Genomic DNA, 19,779 nt, shown 5'->3' on the forward strand with positions numbered 1-19,779 from the left:
TCTAAATGTTTTGTTGTTGTCGTCGGTAGTTTTGCGCACTAGTTATATGTGGCTGTTTGACAATTGCGAGGAGGGAAAAATAAAATAAAAATGACTACTGGACGACACCGTGACCAAAGGTTTTTATTCATTTATTCATTCATTTTTATGAAGACAGACAGCCCCTTACACTGTCAACATTCTAGCCAATGTAGTTCTCGCATGTAGCCACATGGAGGCACGCATGCTCCGTTTAACCGTGCGAGTATATTTTACGCTCTAGTGTTTAAAAGCAGAAAAACAAAACAAAAGCATGATTGTGCCTCGTCATCCACCCGCAAAACTCCAAACAACCGAACGTGTGACGACGTATTATTATGTAATACTACTGTAAAAACCATTCGTCTGAAGGACTACTCATTAATATATATAAAACACGCTTCATGATTGGCTGAGGACCGTGGTACTCTTTTTTTCCACCCAATCAGCTCATGCTGACCTGACGTATATTAAAAAGCACGTCGTCCAACGTTGCCCCAACTGGCTCGCTGACTAGACGACGTCGAGGGAGGGGAGAATGGTCCATTTCTGAGAGGACGGAGGGGGCCGAAACACGGCGGGTTCCCACGCAACGTGGTCGATTTTGTGTGCGCGTGTTTGCGTGTGGATGAACGACGCGAATCAGTAGATTTAAGTGACCCGTCGCGGAGAGACGTTTCCGCCCACAGTAAAGATGGCGGCTCCCTGGATGGAGAATCTATCGGAGTCTTTGGGTTCTTCCGAACCTGCAGTTCGCCTAATATTGTCAATCTTAGTTGGTAAGTTTTTCGTCTTACAAATTCAGGCAATGCCAACCGTAGTTTAGAGAGTTTTTTTTTTGGCTTTGTTTAATTGCAGCGAGCGTGTTGTTGTGTGGAACTGTTACCAAAACGTCTTCCATGTATTGTTGTGACAGCGTCAAACTGAGTTTACACACGCAAACTAACCCGCTAAGAAGCGTTTTTATACCCACGTCAGACCATTAGGGGAATTGTCAATTGTGTTTGCTTTCAAAATAACAACATCGATGTCAACGATCAAACAACTTTTTGAGCGCTGATAAATGTGTGTCATTTCGTCACTTTGGGGGGGTCTACGTTAGTTTCAAATCAAGTGTTCGAAATAACAAGTATCGTCGTGTAAGACATCAGATAATCACTTGATAAGGTTGCACGAGCTGAATATGTTCCAGGCTCAACATTGTGCAATTGTAATTGTGAACTAACAATTGGCATTTCCACCAAACAGCTCGACATGAACCAGTGTGAATGCATGGTCAATATGTGAAAATGTTCTGTATGTGTTTTTCAGAACTTTGCCCTGACAAGGCAATATGCTGGCTCTAAATGTGATAATGTCTGCATGTGTATTGCTTAATGGGTCTTGTGTAACCTCGCTTACTGAAGGCTAACACCCTTTTAAAGGTTGAAATAGGAAAAAATGGACTGGGCGATGAATCCATATTTTCCCCGGTTAAGTCAAGTTTTTTTGCCTTGAAGTTTTTTTCTGTAAAAACCCACTGACGTGCATTCTTTACACTAACAAACATGGTTGTGAGCAGAGAAGAGCTAGTTTAGAAAATTGGAATCAGTGTTGCCTAAAATAGCTATGTGGTTGCTATATAAAATTAAATCCCTACAGAGAGGAAAAACTTATTTCCAACAGGCATTTTTCATTCACTTTTACTCTTAATTGAAGGGGAGAAAAAATGATTAAAATCTGAATTTTTGTGGCGAAAAATCACATTTTATTTTATAGCTATATTGCACAGATCTAGAAAAAGTTTCATCGTTTATGCGCTGCTTAACAAAGGAAGTGGGACAATATATAGATATTGCAGTGCATCATTTCATTATGTTATAATAAGAGTATTGATACAAAAGTGTCAAATATTAGTATCACTGACCCCCCCTACGTTGAAAGCAGTTGATCTTGTAACTCAGGTTTAATTATGCTGTGGAAGTACCTCACACACTTGGGAAGAGGGAATATTGGCTGAGGTTTAAGAGACTCATAAAACTATATTTAGCTCACCTTTTACACACTGGCTCTCTTTTGTGTCTGACCTTTCCGTTACCTTTACCAATGGACTCAACTTGTATTGGATGTCACGACCGTCATTTTGTAGTTGCCGGTATTGATATTTCCTCCACTGTCTCTCTCCTCCTACAGGATATCCCTTCGCGCTGATCTACCGGAGTTTCTTGTTCCACCAGCCCGCCACCGTTATCCACCTGTTCCACACGTTCTCTGGACTGGCCCTCGCCACGTTTAACTTTGGTGAGATGCAAAGCGGGCCCCCGGTTTTCGGCCTATTTGTGGTTGTGTGGATGATAGCGGTTATTACAGCTATGTTCTGTTTCTGTTAAAACTTGTACGATATAACAGAAGATCTGCAATTTGACTCTTGGCACAGAACACCGAAAAGTTATTTTTTAATGTAAGTTACATGAGATGTAACTTACATGTTTATAAAAAATCCAATTTTTTTTATTTATTATTATTATTATTTTTAAATATGGTCAACTTTGGAGGTTCCGCTATCTCTTCTGTCGCTTTGCTTCCCTGGAGCTTCTCATGACAAGAATGTGGTCTTTGTTTTGACCTGAAGGTCAGACACTGTTTACATACTACACGAGCACAGCACGTGAAGCTGAGCTCATTCCAGCTCAGAAGCTGGACCAGGTCACATGACACTCAAATGTCAACCGACCAAGTTTTCAAAGTGTCTTTTGTGGCCTCTTCACCAAACAACCGCTATCAGTCCAGTGCGCTCCAGGAGGAATGTGAACGATCTCGTTTTGTTCCCGAGCCTCCAAACAGCCGTAGCATCTTCTAATTGGCAGGGATGAAGTTATGGCTGTGCAATTAAATCAAAATTCAATTACAATTTCAATTATTGCACTCCACAATGACAAAATCGGCATAATTGTAAACAAAAAAATAGTTTTTTGGGGGGGGGGGAACTTTATTGATCAATTTCAAATATATAGACACCGATCATCAACATACAACCCCCAAAAACACTCTTCTAGGAATATGAGAAAAGAAAGAAAAAAACCACAAAGATGACAGAAAGTGATAACATCCAGTCAATGAATGAAAATATACACTAAAAACAATAAATAAATAAAAAGGCCTCAATAATAACATTCAGCGAAAAAGTCTTAAGTTGGCAATTGACATCACATCAGCAATATGGCCAATTACAAATCCAGCTCCTCCAAAAATAAGATTATTAATACAAATTTTGAGTTGTTTAAATTTATATATTTGCACCTTTTTTTTTATTTTAAAATGACTCATTTAATAGATCTTGTTTGGTCCAAAAAGAATTTGCGTAACTAAAGTGTTTCAAAGAAATGTATTTTTTCTTAATATTTTTTACATGTTTAAACATTTTGTACCAAAAAAACTAATGATTGTCGTAATCGGCATTTCAATTATTACCAAATTAATTGTGATTAATATTTTCTTCATAATCGAGCAGCCCTTAGATGAAGTGCACAATTTAGCATTTTTCTGTGCTTCTCAAAGAAATCGTCAGCACTTGAATGGATGTTTTTTATTTTTATTTTTTATTTAAGACATCAAGGATATCGAGCACTTTAAAAACAACCGCTACTTTTTTTTCTTAAAATGAAACGCAAAAGCAGCAGATACAATGAAAACAGCAGAGGCCCCAGAATTGAACCCTGTGGAACACCATACGTTCCGTTATACAAGTGAATTCTTTTTTTTTTTTTTTCACTTGACATATTTAAAATAAAGCACATATAATACCGTAGGCCAGTGTTTCCAAACAGACCAGTGAGGAAATATCAGCCAATTAATACACTCCACACCACAGGATAAACGCATCAGTAAACACTTTCAACCTCTTATAATTAATTGCCTTCAACGTTAGCTCATAAGTGTTCTTAACGTAGCCGCTGTATTTAGAACTTGGACCTCCTAGCCATGAAGCAGCCCACCAAAAAGTTTTGAGGATCAATCAACATTTTTGTGAGAGGGCGAGCCCAAATCAAATTCTACTTGCATTAAGGCCCTCGATATGCAAATGTGTGGATGCTAGTCCCAACTTTATCACCACTCGTGGATTTTCAAATCAGTTTCTTACCTCTGTCTTGAGAATATCTCGGGGCTCACGAGAGCGTCTATTTACTTATTTTCCCTTTTTTTTTTTTTTTTTTTTGCATGCGAGATTTGGGATTAACATTTCCGCGGGCTGATATTGCCGCTTCTCCTAACGGTGGCTCACCACCTGAAGCCACCGTTGTTGCATTTGGGTCTTATTTGCATGCAAAGCAGTCTCGCTTGAATGCGAGTTGAAAGGTTTTTTCGACAAATTCAGTTATTTATGGAGAGGAAACTCCTTTGGCTGTTTACAGTAACCCATTTGTGGATTAGGGACTTTAAACAAAAGCGAAAAATAAAATTGTTCTCAGTGTAACTTGGATTGGATGTAATAATAATAATAATAGTTTTATTTGTTCCTGATTTTATTTCATGTACATGAGTCATCTGCTATTGTTGGGCCCCGCATTTCTGAGACGTGGTTTCGATTCAGCTGTTGCAATGCGTTACTATCACAAATTCGTCGTCGTTTAAATAAATATTTTTTACGTAGGGATCAATTCAAACGGAATCTGTTACAAATTCAAACTGGCCTTCTTACAACTGTCATTAACGATACAGCGACTGTTGTCACACGAGTTTACACTTAAATGTTAATTAACTTTGATGAACGTTAGAAAGGATAATGAAAAGTTCAATTATATCAGAGTAGGACAATTTTTTTTTGTTGTTGCTCAGGGGCTATATTAGATTTATTTATTAATTAACTAATTTATTTATTTATTTGACATGGTCTAAGGCCAGCTCATTCGTAGATTGTGTTAAAAACAATAGCAAAATAAACAATTAAAAAGTGTATGTAAAATCAGTGGATATCAAAACATTTTACACAAAGTATTACCTAAAAAAAAATACTAAATTCTGTACGTACAATCACAATGGCCAACATTGAAATACAGTAGTGTAGTATTTATTTAAAAAAAACAAAAATGGGTATTATTCTTATTATTCCTATTATTCTTATAAGCCACTGTAACAATATGAACAATTTAAGTATAATGTAACAATTTAATTCATATGTTTATTTAAATAATGAAAAGAACGATTCCATTAAGACGTATTGGTTTATATATATTTTTTAAAGTACCTAAATTAAGGTTTAAGGTGAAAATTGCTTTAAAAGTTCAACTGAACTATACTTAACAAATGTAATGTAGTGGATACATTTTATTTTAAGTGTAACATGCACAATGAGAACATTCTAAATACCCCTTTTAACAACACAACTGTTCAGTAAAATAGCTAACTCTTTGACTGCCAGACGTTTTCAGAAAAGGGATGCCGTGGGTGCCAGCCGATTTAAGCATTTTTGACTGATCTTTCAAGGGCCACAGAAAATGATGTGTTTGAACTATGGAAACACACATACTACCAAATGAAAGATTTGACTCTCATCTTTCATCAGAAAAAAAAGTTTGTTTCTACCTTATTCCGTTTTTCAGTAATCAACAATAGAAAATGGTTAATTTCACCTCTGTTTTGAAAAAAAAAAAAACGTCTTTTAACGTCTTTGGCACTCCTCCATAGGATTTTACTAAACGTTATTTAACGTTTTTGGCAGTCAAAGAGCTAACCTAATACAGCAAATATTAAAAATAAATGCTTGGTTGGCAAGATTAAAAAAATTAAGCGACCCTTGATTTATTTTGTGCTGAGCAGCCTGGACGGAGTTGCGCAATGTCTGATATTGTGGCAAATATGCATAAGACAGGAATTACCTTTGGGATTTATCACAACTCACCATTATCATGCACAGCCCCCCCCCCCCTTTTTTTTGTTTTTATCAGCCTGGACAGACACGCATATATTGCAAGCATGTGTGTGGTTTCCTCTTTGCTAACCGTGGTGCGTTTCTGTGGTGGCCTCACAGGAAAAAAAAAACAAAAAAAACTTGTGCATTCCCTTCTAAAAGGTTGCATTGACTTTTCCACTAGCGTTAACATTGATCCTTTCTCTCTTCTTCCCCTCTTTTATTCTCTCTGGCTGCACTTCGGGCCTCACAGCAGGTCTGTTGCCTAATCTCGCCTCCTTGTGTTAAGACTTGAAAAGCTCGTCGCACCGACGAAGTGTGTCTGATAGCTCGCCATCCTCACTTGTAGAATCAACCCCCGATCGCTTAGAATCCAACAAGTCCAATTTGGCTGCTCTCTTTGGTTCCGACAGGTTCCCAGATCTATCACTCGGCGGTATGCGTCCTTGCGCAGTTCCTGATGCTGAGGCTCATGGGAAGGACGGTCACGGCCATCCTGAGCAGTTTCATCTTTCAAATGGTGAGACCTTCTCATGTGGCAGCGTCTATTTTAAGAGATTATTAATGTTAATTTTGAGTTGTTTAAATTGATATATTTGCGCCTTTTTTATTTTTATTTTAAAATGACTTATTTAACTCGTTCACTGCCATTGACGGCTATAGACGTCAAATTCATTTGAACGATTTCTATTAGTTTATCATTTTTTCCCCACTTTTCTTAACAAGAGTATGAAAACCTTGAAAAAAAATCTTGTACATTTCCAAGATATAAAATTTGTGATTAATTGTGAGTTAACTATTGAAGTCATGCAATTAATTACAATAAAAAAAAATGTAATCGCCTGACGCGATAAAAAAAAAAAGATTTAAATTATTAATCGTAATTGAATCGCGTGACTTCACTAGTTAACTCACGATAAATCACAAATTTTATATCTGTTCTAAATGTACAATTTTAAAAAAAATCTAGGTTTTCATACTCTTGTTAACAAAAGTGGAAACTAATAGAAATAGTTCAAATTAATTTTTGACGTCTATAGCCGTCAATGGCAGTAAATGAGTTAATAAATATTGTTTGGTCCAAAAGGAACTTGTAGAATTAGTGTTTCAAAGAAATGTATTTGTTTTAATATTTTTTTTATATATTTAAACATTTTCTTTTTTTGTACCAAAATACAAATGATTGTCTTCGCCTAAAATGCATCCGTTTTGCTTTTACATCAATGGAAGCTTAATTTGCAGGTTATGTTGATGTTTATTTTGTTTGTTTTTCTGAAGCAGACGCGCACTTTTAAAAACCTGCTTTCTACTCGATGAAATCATTAAGAGGCGTCTCAAGACTTTTGTGTACCCAGCAGATTTTTCGAGGGTGAAAGTCCTCATTTTTTTCTCCGGTCTTTGCTCGATGTTCCTTTTCCACCATTGCAATCGCTATCGCCCGTTAATGAGTAACTGGTTTTCCTTGCTCCTGGTACGACACTTTAATTGAGCGAATGAGTTTTGAACATGTGCTCAGCTCAAGTTTTCTTGTTTGTTTCCCAGTCATTCTTATGTTTTTTTGTTTTTATCGATTTCCCTTTCAGTTATACCTGCTGGCAGGCTATTACTTCACAGCGACGGAGGAGTACGACATCAAGTGGACGATGCCTCATTGCGTCCTCACGCTCAAACTCATCGGTAACCTCCTACCGGCCGAAGCGCGCCTCGCCTTCTGTTTTACAACCGCCATCTATCAGCGCTTTATCACGACCATTAACCGCTCGTGCACGCTGTCCGTCCTTGCTAAAGGTCGTGATTTCATTCATTAGTCACCCTAACACGGTTCCTTACGCCCGTTTTCTTTTACGCTTTCTGATTTCAGGTTTGGCATTTGATTACTATGACGGCGGGAAAGAACCAGTGAGTTGGTTGATGTCGTTGCTTTTCTTTCTGCTTTTTTGTTTGTCTTTTCCCACGCGCACTCAGCGGCCACTGCATTAGGTACACCTGCATGTGCCATTCATGTGAGCGTCACATTATTTTTGTGATATAAATAAATGAGCCCAAGATACATTTACTTTAACTTGATCCATTGTTGACATGAACTTCAACAATGCAATCAAATATTTATTTGATTTTTTATTAAGAAATAATGTGGTTGCGTAAGTGTGCACACCCCCTATAAAGGGATCTGACTGTGTTCAAAAAGAAGCAACCATATTCAAACTTGTAAAATGGGAGTGAGCGCACACCTGTCAGACACGATTTAAAGTGCCGCAAATAAAGTTCAGATGTTCTAGTGGGCTTTTTGTGACATTTGTTTTTGCTTTCCACACTCTAAAAAGGGAATTGTTGAACCAATTTAAGATTAAACAGAATATTGATGACCAACTGAATAAAACTTTTTAAAGTTGTAATACATGATTAAATTAAGTTAATCCAAAGTGAATATATTAAGTTTTAATTAATTATGAGTTCATTAAACGTAATATATTCACTTTGGATTAACTTAATTCAATTTATGTGTTACACTGGAAGCAATTTTATGAAGTTGGTCAACAATTCTGTTTAATCTTAAATTGGTTCAACAATTCTCTTTTTAGAGTGAACAGAAGCCTGAAGATTTTGCGCTAACACTACTTTTTTAAGTTTTCAAAATTCTCCCCTCCTTGTCTAAGGTTTCAGATCTTAAGGTTTCAAGATTAAGACATGTCCTGGGAGCTCCCGGAATTTTTCAAAGGATTTACCTTGAGATCATTTTATGTATTACAAAAACTTGTCATGAGAACAGGGGTGTGTAGACTTTTTATATCCACTCGATTTACTATATCTAAGTCCTTAGAAAGTTTTTTTTTTTAGCTTCCGTAAAGCTTCGAACAGCGTATGAAATTGCTTATTTAGGATGGAAAAATTAGAAACGGCTCAATAATGAACATAGTTAAATTTAGCATCATATTGGATTATGCAGGTGTACCTAATGTTATGACCAGTAGGTGCAGTTCACTGATTGAAAATTTAAAACTGAAAACAATGACATTGCTCTGTATTAGTTGCACATCAGTTGCGTTCCTAGTTTGATAGAATCTTGACTCATTCCTGAACAAAATACGGATTTCACGCAGCCGCCCGAGCTTGCAATCAGCTGATGGCCATCAAATGTTTCTCTGCTAACGTCCGATCCTCAACGATTAGGCGGAGCTGAGCGCACAGCAGAAGAGCTCCGCTCTGCCGTGCGTGCCCTCGCTGCTGGAGGTGCTCGGCTTCTCTTACTTCTACGGCGGCTTCCTGGTGGGCCCGCAGTTCACGCTGCGCAGCTACCAGAAGCTGGTGGCGGGGGAGCTCAGCGACCGGCCGGGAAAGCCTCCGAACAGGTAGAGAGGTTGCGAGCCCAAAGACACTTTCGGCAGATGGAGAACTTTCATCTTCCCATCACCTTTTTATGTTTTATCCCTCTTCCAGCGTGGTACCAGCTGTAAAGAGATTCTCTCTGGGTTTTCTCTTTCTGGTCATATTTGCAATATTTAGTCCTCATTACCAAGAGAGCTACTTCATGACGGATGAGTATGACGTGAGTGTTGGCATTTCAATTTTCAACAATCTTTTTTTTTTCTTTTTTTCCCCCCTGCTTGTGTCACTTTTGTGTTTTCTCCGCAGGCTCATCCATTCTGGTTTCGCTGCATATTCATTATGATTTGGGCTAAAATCATATTGTATAAATATGTCTGCTGCTGGCTCATAGCCGTAAGTGTGAACGACCATCTGCATGATGTTGATGATGTTTAAAAAAACAAAACATTAATGAGAGTGAATGCAAGAGTTGTATCAAAAACTTATATTTGGCTTTTGGGTGAAATTTCTGAATGAACCTAAAAAACAGTATAATTTTTACATGTGAACTCAAAGGCATACTTGACTCATTGAGCCATTTTCAGCAGTGAAAAGTTAATATTTTGTCTATAATTAATGTGGTACCTTTTTATTCTTTTTCATGTTCAATTAATACCTTTAAAAACCTTTTTGTCCACTTGCTGTCGACTGAAGATGACATCACATGTGCGGAGGAAGTAGATAACGACCAATCATGGCTCAGTTTGCTGACCAAACCCAGTAAACATGTGAGTCATGATTGGTCGTTACCTACTTCCTCAGCACAGGTGATGTCATCTTCAGTCGACAGCAAGTGGAATAAATTTTTTTTTTTTAAGGTTTCTGTTGTGCATGAAATATGACATTATCAAATTAATTATAGACAAAATATTAACTTTTCACTACTGAAAATGGCTCAATGGGTCCTTCTCTGAACTTTTTAATACATATTATCTGTAATTGCTGTTCTCTAACAAGAAGCTAAACAGCAAACTGTTTATTACTTAACACCCCCCCCCCAAAAAAAAAATTAAAATAAAATATTGACAATAATATGTTCGATGGTTAATATTGCATTAATAGAATACGAGTGCAGCATCAAAATCCAGCAGTTTTTATCAATATTAGAAGGCGGCCATTTTGTCACTTGCTGTCGACTGAAAATGACATCACGGTTGCTCACTGGTCTCAGGTAACAACCAATCACAGTGCAGCTTCAGAAGGCATGTGAGCTGTGATTGGTCGTTGCCTGAGCCTTGATCAACTGTGATGTCGTTTTCAGCCGACAGCAAGTGGCAAAATGGCCGCCCCCTGAGATGGATAAAAAGGGCTGTATTTTGCTTCATAAGTCTGATTCCACAAACATAATATTAACTCATTCACTGCCATTGACGGCTTAACTATTTTTGTTAGTTTAACATCTTTTCCACTTTTAACAAGAGTATGAAAACCTAGAAAAAAGTTTTTATTGTACATTTAGAACAGATATAAAATTTGAGATTTATGGTGATCTTTTCCTTTCAGTCTTTTTTTTCAAAAACCTAATTTTTAATACTCTTTTTAAATAATCTTTTTTCAGAAAAAGAAAAGATTATTAAAATTAGGGCGTCAGGCGATTAACATTTTTATTTGCAATTAATCGCATGACTTCAATAGTTAACTCATGATTAATCACATTTTTTATCTGATCTAAATGTACAATATTTTTTTTCATACTCTTGTTAACAAAAGTGGAAAAAAATGTTAAACTAATATAAATAGTTCAAATGAATTTTTGACGTTTATACCCGTCAATGGCAGTGAATGAGTTAAATCAGAATGTCATTTTTAGACTAGTGAGGTCACATGTAACATATTATTGTCAAGAAATGTTTAAGGTTAAGGTTGACTTCTTTAAAGCACTCATCACTATCCAATAAGAAACATGTACCATATTTATTAGATTATGATATTGGTCAGATCAAATTGAGTAGTTACGATTATGAGAAGGAGACACAGACGATTAACGTAGAAGTAAATGGAAGGAAGACGCAATTACGTATTGTTTGAAATCTGGATAAAAGACAAGATACGAATTCCTGCCGCGATTCGAGATGCCCAGTGATATCGATGATGACATGTTTGCAGGAGGGCGTGTGCATCTTGACCGGGCTCGGCTACGGCGGCACGAGGGACGGCGAGCCCCAATGGGACGCTTGCGCCAACATGAAGGTGTGGCTTTTCGAGACCACGCCGCTCTTTGGCGGCACCATCGGCTCCTTTAACATCAACACCAACGCTTGGGCCGCCAGGTTAGTACGACAGCCAGTAAAGAAAAGTGATTTATTTAACGTCGCTGATAGCTGAAATATGGATGACGCCGACGTGGCGGCGCTTCAGAAGGCGCTCATTAGTAGTCGCATTCCATCCGCTCTTTTATCAGAACACATTATGCAAGATGGGACAGGTGCAAGCTTGGAGAGACTTTTCAATATTTATTTTGTATCTTTAAGGAAGAATGACTTTGTTGAAATGAAAACGTTCTTTCCACGACTGATGCCACTTTTGGCCTACTCGTATACAATTAAACGTTAGTCATAAATCACTGCGTCTCACTAAAAACACTTTTGGGCCCAATTAGCAGGCATGGATCAAGTCCAAGTCAAGTTTATGTATGTATTCCGTAATCACAAAAGAGTCTCAAAGGACTTCACGGGCAAGGAAGAAACATTGAGAAGACATGTTTGAAGTTTCCTCTAGTTTCCCGCATACTTGCGCTCCACACCAAGGGTTCTTTGTGGAAAATTTATATTGCAGATTTATTGATTATTTTTGGGGGGGAGTTTATTTTACTCTTTTATTTTGTTTATTTCATTTTTTTATATATATTTATTTTTGCTTTATTTTATTTGTTTATTTCATTTTTTTATATATATTTATTTTTGCTTTATTTTATTTGTTTATTTATTTTGTGTTTATTTTGTCTTACCTGTCTTTATTCCATGACTGATTTTTACTCAGTATACACTTTGTATGCAGCGACGGTTGTTTTAAAGTGCTTTATAAATAAAGTTCAGCATATTTTGAAGATTTTTGGGTGGATTACAAAAATAGATAACGTTTTTTTTCCCCCTAATGCATTTTCAATGGCCATCATCAATTATACACACACTTACCCGCAAATAACGGGGTTGCGCTGTATAGTTTTAAGTTGTAATATCACAATTCACCACTAGATGGCAGACTTGCCTTAGTTGCATCTTATACTACAACGCGAGTAGGCCTAATAATTTTTTGCTTATTTGGAATGACATGCAGGATAAACAGTAACCTGAATAATCTTAAAATTTTGAGTGAGTTGATTTTTTTTTCCCACTTTACTCTTTCACTGACATTGACAGCTATAGACTTTAAAAAAAAAATCATTTTAACTATTTCTATTTAACATTTTTTCCAATTTTTGTTAACAAGAGTATGAAAACCTAGATTTTTTTTTGTACATTTAGAACAGATAAAAAATGTGTGATTAAGTCTGGTTCCACAAACGTAATATTAACTCATTCACTGCCATTGACAGCTTAACTATTTCTGTTAGTTTAACATCTTTTCCACTTTTAACAAGAGTATGAAAACCTAGAAAAAAGTTTTTATTGTACATTTAGCACAGATGTAAAATTTGAGATTTATGGTGAGTTAACTAGTGAAGTCATGCGATTAATTCTGATTACAAATTTTTATCGCCTGATGCCCCTAATTTTTAATAATATTTTCTTAAAAAAAAACATTTTTTGTTTAATTTTTACAAATCTTTTTTTTTTCTTCAGAAAAGATTATTAAAAATTAGGGGCGCCTGGCGATTACAATTTTTAATCGTAATTAATCCCATGACTTCACTAGTTAACTCACAATTAATCAAAATTTTTATATCTGTTCTAATACAATTTTAAAAATTCTAGGTTTTCATACTCTTGTTAACAAAAATGGGAAAAAAATGTTAAACTAATAGAAATAGTTCCAATGAATTTTTGACGTCTATAGCCGTCAATGGCAGTGAATGAGTCATGTTAATTTGCTGTTCAGCCATTTTGTTTTTATGTACAAGAGCACAAGAGCTTTGCACTGGGGAAAAAAATCACATTATGCGGTTATTTTTTATTGTTAAAATTGTTTGTTGTTTAACGCTGGATCTTTTATACATTTAATTGAGAAATGTATTTTAAAAAAAAGTATTAAGATACTATGATGTACATTGCTCCAATAAATAGTTGTAACTAAATACAAGAATGTAGAAATAAGTTCTAAGTTGAGAGTTAAATATATTTTTTAAGAGATAGCGAGTCCAATGAGTTTCTTTGTTTTGGTTTTCCAGGCACGTGTTTAAGCGGCTGAAGTTCTTGGGCAACAAGACGCTCTCCCACGTGTCCACTCTCCTCTTCTTGACAATATGGCACGGCCTGCACTCGGGATATCTCATGTGCTTCTCCATGGAGTTCTTCATCATCACTGTTGAGCGACAGGTAGGCGCCGCCATTATCATTCTTATCAAAACCATCAGCGGATAACTCATTTCCAAGTAATCGTTATCTGCGTTTGCCTCATTTCAACCTGCTTAACCTTTTAATGAAGAGACTTCTGCTTCTTGTTCTTAAGTGACTAAAGCAAATTGATCCAATGCACCTCACTGTTAAATGCGCCTATTATTAAATATTGACTCGGGTCTTAATTTGGCAGAGGCCCGCGTTAAAAGGAGACAAAGTCATTACTGGTGTGTGTATGTAATTGCATGTTCTTTGTGTGACAGTATCAGTTGTTGGTGCGGGACAGTCCGATGCTGATCCATTTGGCCAGCGGGCCACTTTACCCGCTCATCTACGTCATCCAGCAGTTCTTCCACTGGCTCTTCATGGGCTACGCGCTGGTGCCCTTCTGCATCTTCACTTACGACAAATGGCTCAAGGTGCATGAAAAATCCACATATCGACATCAAAAGATGACTTAAGTTGTGCTACGGAAAAAGAGTCTAATCACAATGTTTTTTTTTCATATGTAGCGTTTTGTTGTCGTCGTTTTAGTATTTGGGCCAACCTAACCTAAAAAACGAAACGTATGCGACAAGATTAAAATTGGGGGTTTTAAAAATATAGACATGCGTATTTTCAAAATAAAAGGTTTTGTATTTCCAAGATAAAGTGTATATTTTCAAGGTTAACTCTTTGACTGCCAAAAACGTTATATAACGTTTAGTAAAATCATATGGAGGAGTGCCAAAGACGTTAAAAGACGTTTTTTTTAAAACAGAGGTGAAACTAACCATTTTCTATTGTTGATTACTGAAAAACGGAATAAGGTAGAAACAAACTTTTTTTTTCTGATGAAAGATGAGAGTCCAATCTTTCATTTGGTAGTATGTGTGTTTCCATAGTCCAAACACATAATTTTCTGTGGACCTTGAAAAATCAGTCAAAAATGCTTAAATCGGCTGGCACCCACGGCATCCCTTTTCTGAAAACGTCTGGCAGTCAAAGAGTTAAGCTTGTAACATGACCAAAATAAATTAGTAGAGCTCAAGAAAAAAGCTTTATAGGGTTATTTTTAATATTGTGCAAAGAGTAGTACATATATCAAGAATAAAAATAATAAAAAATAATAATTATATATATATTTATTTTATTTTTTTGATGTACGAGAATAAAAAAGAGAAAAGATTATTAAAAATTAGGGGCATCAGGCGATTACAATTTTTAATCGTAATTAATCGCATGACTTTACTAGTTAACTCACGATTAATCCTAAATTTTATATCTGTCCTAATTGTACAATAAAAAAATTCTTGGTTTTCATACTTTTGTTAACAAAAGTGGAAAAAAATGTTCAAATGAATTTTTGACGTCTATAGCCGTCAATGGCAGTGAATGAGTTAAAAAATACATCTACGCTACAAATGCCCATTTTACCCAGCATAAGAGTAAACATTTGTTCAACTGCAGCCTCGTATTCGTTCATAAATTCATTATGGCTTTAGCGGCTATGGTCGCTAATAACAGAAAGGTTCCCAGCCGCTGCTTTAAAAGGTGCACGTGAATGCGCCTGTCATAATGCATTATGAAATTACAAGGGCAGTTTAAGACATTAGTGGCGAGCATGAGATGGTAAATTGGCACGGGTCCTACTGGGACTTGTTTGTGAAGACAGAGAACAGAAATAGCTTCTGAAGATTCGTTTAAAAAAAAAAACACACACACACAAAAAAAACAGCCTTTTCCGTTTCCAGAGGAAGTCGAGGGGTTGCCATGGGAATCGCAGGTGATGAAGGTGGCACTTGACTGGCACTTGTGAAAGGAAGTGATTTAAAGTAAAAATAAAACATTTTCTTTAGCTGTAACACCTTTTACTGCCTGTTACGACATTTATTCACTACCTCTATATCGTCGGTTGCTGTAGTAAATTAATTGATTAAAAATAAATAAACTGGGTTGGGAAACCTATCCTCCATTATTCACTGGAAAAACTAAAAATAACTAAATTCTGATGACGTCATGTTGCTAAGCATTGTTTGAATTGAGGACCTTCAATTAGACAAAAGTAGTCCTTGGCCGCCAACTTCATCAATTGCATATACAGTCTAATCTGTAGTGCGTATATAGAGATTTTTACTGGATATAGTAGACTGTGTCCACTAAAATAGGGATTATTATTAGAAGCCGCTGTAAAATTATGCACAGTTTCAAAGTGTGTCAATTAAATCATATTGCACTTATTAAAAGTTTTTTTTTTTTTTAACAAATTACAATTTGTTTGATTGTTTATCAACCAACAGTTCATAAAGATGAAAGGCTACTTAAAAGTTAAATACAACCGTAAATACATACAAAAAAAGTTTAAATGGGCGTTTTTTTTTTTTTAAACAAGATTTGTAAATTTAATTTGTGTTTATTTTTAAATTTTCTTTTCTTTTTTTTCTTTTTCATATTTATTAGCCTTTTAGTCCACTAGCTTCTTAATGCTAACACTAAATAGCATCTATATTGCAGTAACACATGCAGAAAGACAATATAGTACTGTCATGTTTTCTTTATCCTCTGTGAAGAACGACTAATATTAGTGTCGTACTGATGATTTAAGAGGAGCTGGTGTGCCTCAACGAACCGCATATACAGTATCCCCCCAGCCCCCCCAAATGATTCTGAATTTTTGTACTTCCTGACGATGACTCTCCACTTTTTGTGTTGCAGGTGTACTTCTCGGTCTACTTTTGCGGTCACGTCTTCATCCTCGTAGCCTTTTTAATCACGCCGTACCTGCGGAAGGCGCTAGTGCCTAAGAAGGAACGCAGCCCGCAAAAGCAGGATTAAACCACGGCTCGGTACGCACTTGTACAATTTGTTTTCAAAAAATCCAAAGAATAGCGTTTGTTTTACACATGCATTGGAAATGCAAAGGAATCTTACTAGTAAATGATCATACGGCACTACTTGGCACCAAAATGCCCACCTACTACGCTAAATTTTATTTTATTGCTTTTAATAGTAAGGACAAACGGCGTACTAGTATAATGTTAAGTTGGATAATAAAGATAGAGAATAAATGTTCAAACTGATTGAGCATTCGTCCAATGATGTCAGCTTGAAGGTCCATGTACTAGGACAACTAGATGTGACAACTGTGTGCTACTAGTACAGGTGGTAGTCCTCAATTTATGAACACAAAGAGTTCCGGGAGGTTGTTGGTAAGTCGAATTACATAAAAAATATATATATTAAAAAAAAAAATTAAATGATAAAAAAAATACCTCGTTCAATTATATGCAGTATATACTTTCTATATAGTAGGTATATTAAATTAAAAAAATAAAATAATAAAAATATTTAAAACACTTTTTAAAATGAAACTAACTCCATTATATACCGTATATACTTTCTATACAGTACGTATATTAAAAAAAAAAAAATACATTTAACTCATTCACTGCTAGCCCAATTAAAATAGACTTTTGACGTCTATAGCAGTCAGTGGCAGTGAATGGGTTTAAAAAAAAATGAAGATGATTAAAAATTAGGGGCGTCAGGCGATTAAGAATTTTCTGGCGATTAATCACAAATTTAATATCTGTTCTAAATGTACAATAAAAAAATCTAGGTTTTCATACTCTTAACAAAAGTGGAAAAAAATGTTAAACCAATAGAATTAGTTCAAATGAATTTTTGACATCTATAGCCGTCAATGGCAGTGAATGAGTTAATTACATCATCAATCTGTCATCCATCCATTATCTGAACCACTTTTCCTCGGAGTAAATTTGATAACATTTTTACACAAGTACACTACCATAAAAACAAAATGAATATGCTTACCGATGGTGGAGGCGTTATTGAGTTGTGTTCATGTGAGGCTGCCGAAATGAATGAATTAATGAACTGTACCGTAATGTATGATGAGGCGCGCACTTAAAAATATGAACTTGCGAGCCAAAATTGCATTTATGGAGATCAGTCAGCCTTTGTTCGTATCTACGAATGTTTGTAAGTCGGATGTTCGTAACTAGAGGACTTCCTGTACTACTATTGACATGATAGCATTCTAGTGCATGTGTATGCAAATGACAGCCTGTTCTAAGGATTTTATTTTTACGTACTCTGTTGTCTTAAAAAAAAAAAGTAGGTTCAAGTGTGTCTCTGCTTCCTTTGCAGGTCCAAAAATCCGCTGAAGGGAACTGTGACTTTGAAAAGGAGAGGAATGGAAAATATTTTTAAGGCCTTTAAGTATATATAATATAATATATACGTATGTCCATGTGAAAATAAATCTCTATATATTTTTGTGTAAAAAGTAAGGAAGCTTTTATAAACATTTTTGGAGAAATGTTTACAAGACAAATGACCATTGTGCCACACGGGCTAACTGGGGAGCCTGTCAGGGGCAACTTCCTGTATGATTTGTTGTTTTTTTTTTTTTAATCCTCTGAGAGATATATACGATTTGCACTCGCGGGTTCGGAGCCTTTTGTTGGCTCCTAAAAACAATAATAATATTTCCTTTTATTTTTGTCATGATTCTTAAGACTTTCTGTCTCCAAACAACAACAACAACAGCAGCAAACAGCAACGCTTCACATGATGTGGAAGCGACGTGTCAATGCACTTTTGGAATGTAACCATAGAAGACTGCTGCTGAACGCTTGGAAGAACAAACAGTTGAAATGTTGGGTGGGAATTTGTGAGGTCAACAAAAGCACCGCAATACACACACATTTAGTATCTTACAAAAGTGAGGAACACCCCTTTTTATTTTTTCTTTATATTTCATTATAGCTATTCCTGAAAGAAACAGCACTTTTCTATTTTGTAAATGAGTCAATGTACAAACTGTAAAGTTGCTGTCCACAACAAATAACTCATCACAGTACTGCTGTAAAAAAAAAAAATAAAATAAAAAATCAACACTAAACTACCGGCAACAAAAGTGAGTACACCCCTCAGTGAAACTGTCTGACCAAATGTGACCAGCACTTTTGATATAAATTTGCGGTCCGCACACAATAACTCATCACCCATAGAGGTGTACTCACTTTTGTTGCCAGCGATTTACAGTAGTATAAATGTAATTTCTTCGTCCAAAGAAAATATTTTAAAATATTTCCAAAAAATGTGAGGGGTGGACTCACTTTTATGAGCTACTGAACATAAACATACAGACCCGACTCAACATTGCCTTTTGTTCATGAATGTCCTACTGTTCATTTGCTTGTAATTTGCGCAGAAAAAGACTTGATTTTGTAATTCTATGGAAATGTTTTGTCGTTTGGAATAAGGAAATTACTCTTGCCACCTGCTCTCGCCTATGGATGTTATTTAACTTCAATGTTGCCACTCCCTTCAGTTGTGTTGTTTGTAAATGAAAAAGGTGAAGTTGTGTTATTATTTTAAGTCGCCTCCATTTTTTTGGGGAACAGTTAACTCGTGGTGAAGCGACTTCTTAGGAACATTGTGTGCTTCACCTGCGCTGCCTCAGCTGGTGATGCATCTCATCATCATCCCACCCTGCAGGGACTGCCTGTAGCAACTGCCTGTCAATTTTTACACAAGCCCATGACCATGATTAATGGCTTATTTCAAGGGGGTTCTTTTTATTTTATGCCTTATGTACAAAAATCTAAAATAAAATAAAAAAGGAAAAAATGGGACAGATCCATGGGGGAAATGTGATTTTTTTTTAAATGCAATTTTTCTAATGTTGAATAATTAAAAAAAAAAGTGCTGCATTTCAAAACTGAGATGGTCCTGTTGCCTTCTTTTGCTATGACGTCATTTTGCAGTCGTGTGCGCGTGTCGAGGAAATATCGATGAGATTAAATTATTTTTATTTTTTTACTTTTAAGACATTATGACGTGATTGTTTTAGGTGATTAAAAGAAAAAGAAAAGAAAAAAAGATACGGATCTGCTGGGGGAGGATGTAGCCGGAGAAGGACGCAGTGTGGGCGGGTTAACGCACGCCGAGGGAGGGGGGGAGGAAGAGGAGGAGGAGGAGGAGGAGGGGGGACGCCAGCGTAAC

General features: G+C 36.1%; 1 protein-coding gene across 2 annotated transcripts; it reads left to right on the top strand.

Annotated features, from left to right (window-relative positions):
- The first annotated feature begins 500 nt into the window (after positions 1-500).
- lpcat3 (lysophosphatidylcholine acyltransferase 3) lies at positions 501-19,415 on the top strand. 2 transcript variants are annotated; one of them, XM_077575487.1, is made up of 13 exons: positions 501-797; positions 2,191-2,298; positions 6,316-6,425; positions 7,489-7,582; positions 7,767-7,804; positions 9,077-9,255; positions 9,344-9,452; positions 9,539-9,625; positions 11,378-11,541; positions 13,599-13,746; positions 14,031-14,186; positions 16,462-16,592; positions 17,917-19,415. In XM_077575487.1, exons 1-12 carry the CDS (start codon positions 713-715, stop codon positions 16,579-16,581), a joined length of 1,398 nt encoding a protein of 465 aa, XP_077431613.1. In that variant the 5' UTR covers positions 501-712; the 3' UTR covers positions 16,582-16,592; positions 17,917-19,415. The 2 variants fall into 2 exon arrangements, with proteins under 2 accessions (XP_077431613.1, XP_077431615.1); XM_077575489.1 differs by having other exon boundaries at positions 503-797; positions 6,319-6,425.
- Positions 19,416-19,779: the final 364 nt, after the last annotated feature.

Source organism: Vanacampus margaritifer, chromosome 9 (assembly GCF_051991255.1).
Source record: "Vanacampus margaritifer isolate UIUO_Vmar chromosome 9, RoL_Vmar_1.0, whole genome shotgun sequence".
Classification (NCBI taxonomy): domain Eukaryota; kingdom Metazoa; phylum Chordata; class Actinopteri; order Syngnathiformes; family Syngnathidae; genus Vanacampus; species Vanacampus margaritifer.

Bases quoted from the DNA above. Each gene is read 5' to 3' on its own strand.
- lpcat3 (XM_077575487.1), top strand. From the start codon at position 713: ATGGCGGCTCCCTGGATGGAGAATCTATCGGAGTCTTTGGGTTCTTCC. The intron at 798-2,190 runs GTAAGTTTTTCG...CTCCTCCTACAG, and splicing joins AATATTGTCAATCTTAGTTG to GATATCCCTTCGCGCTGATC. The intron at 7,805-9,076 runs GTGAGTTGGTTG...CTCAACGATTAG, and splicing joins ATGACGGCGGGAAAGAACCA to GCGGAGCTGAGCGCACAGCA.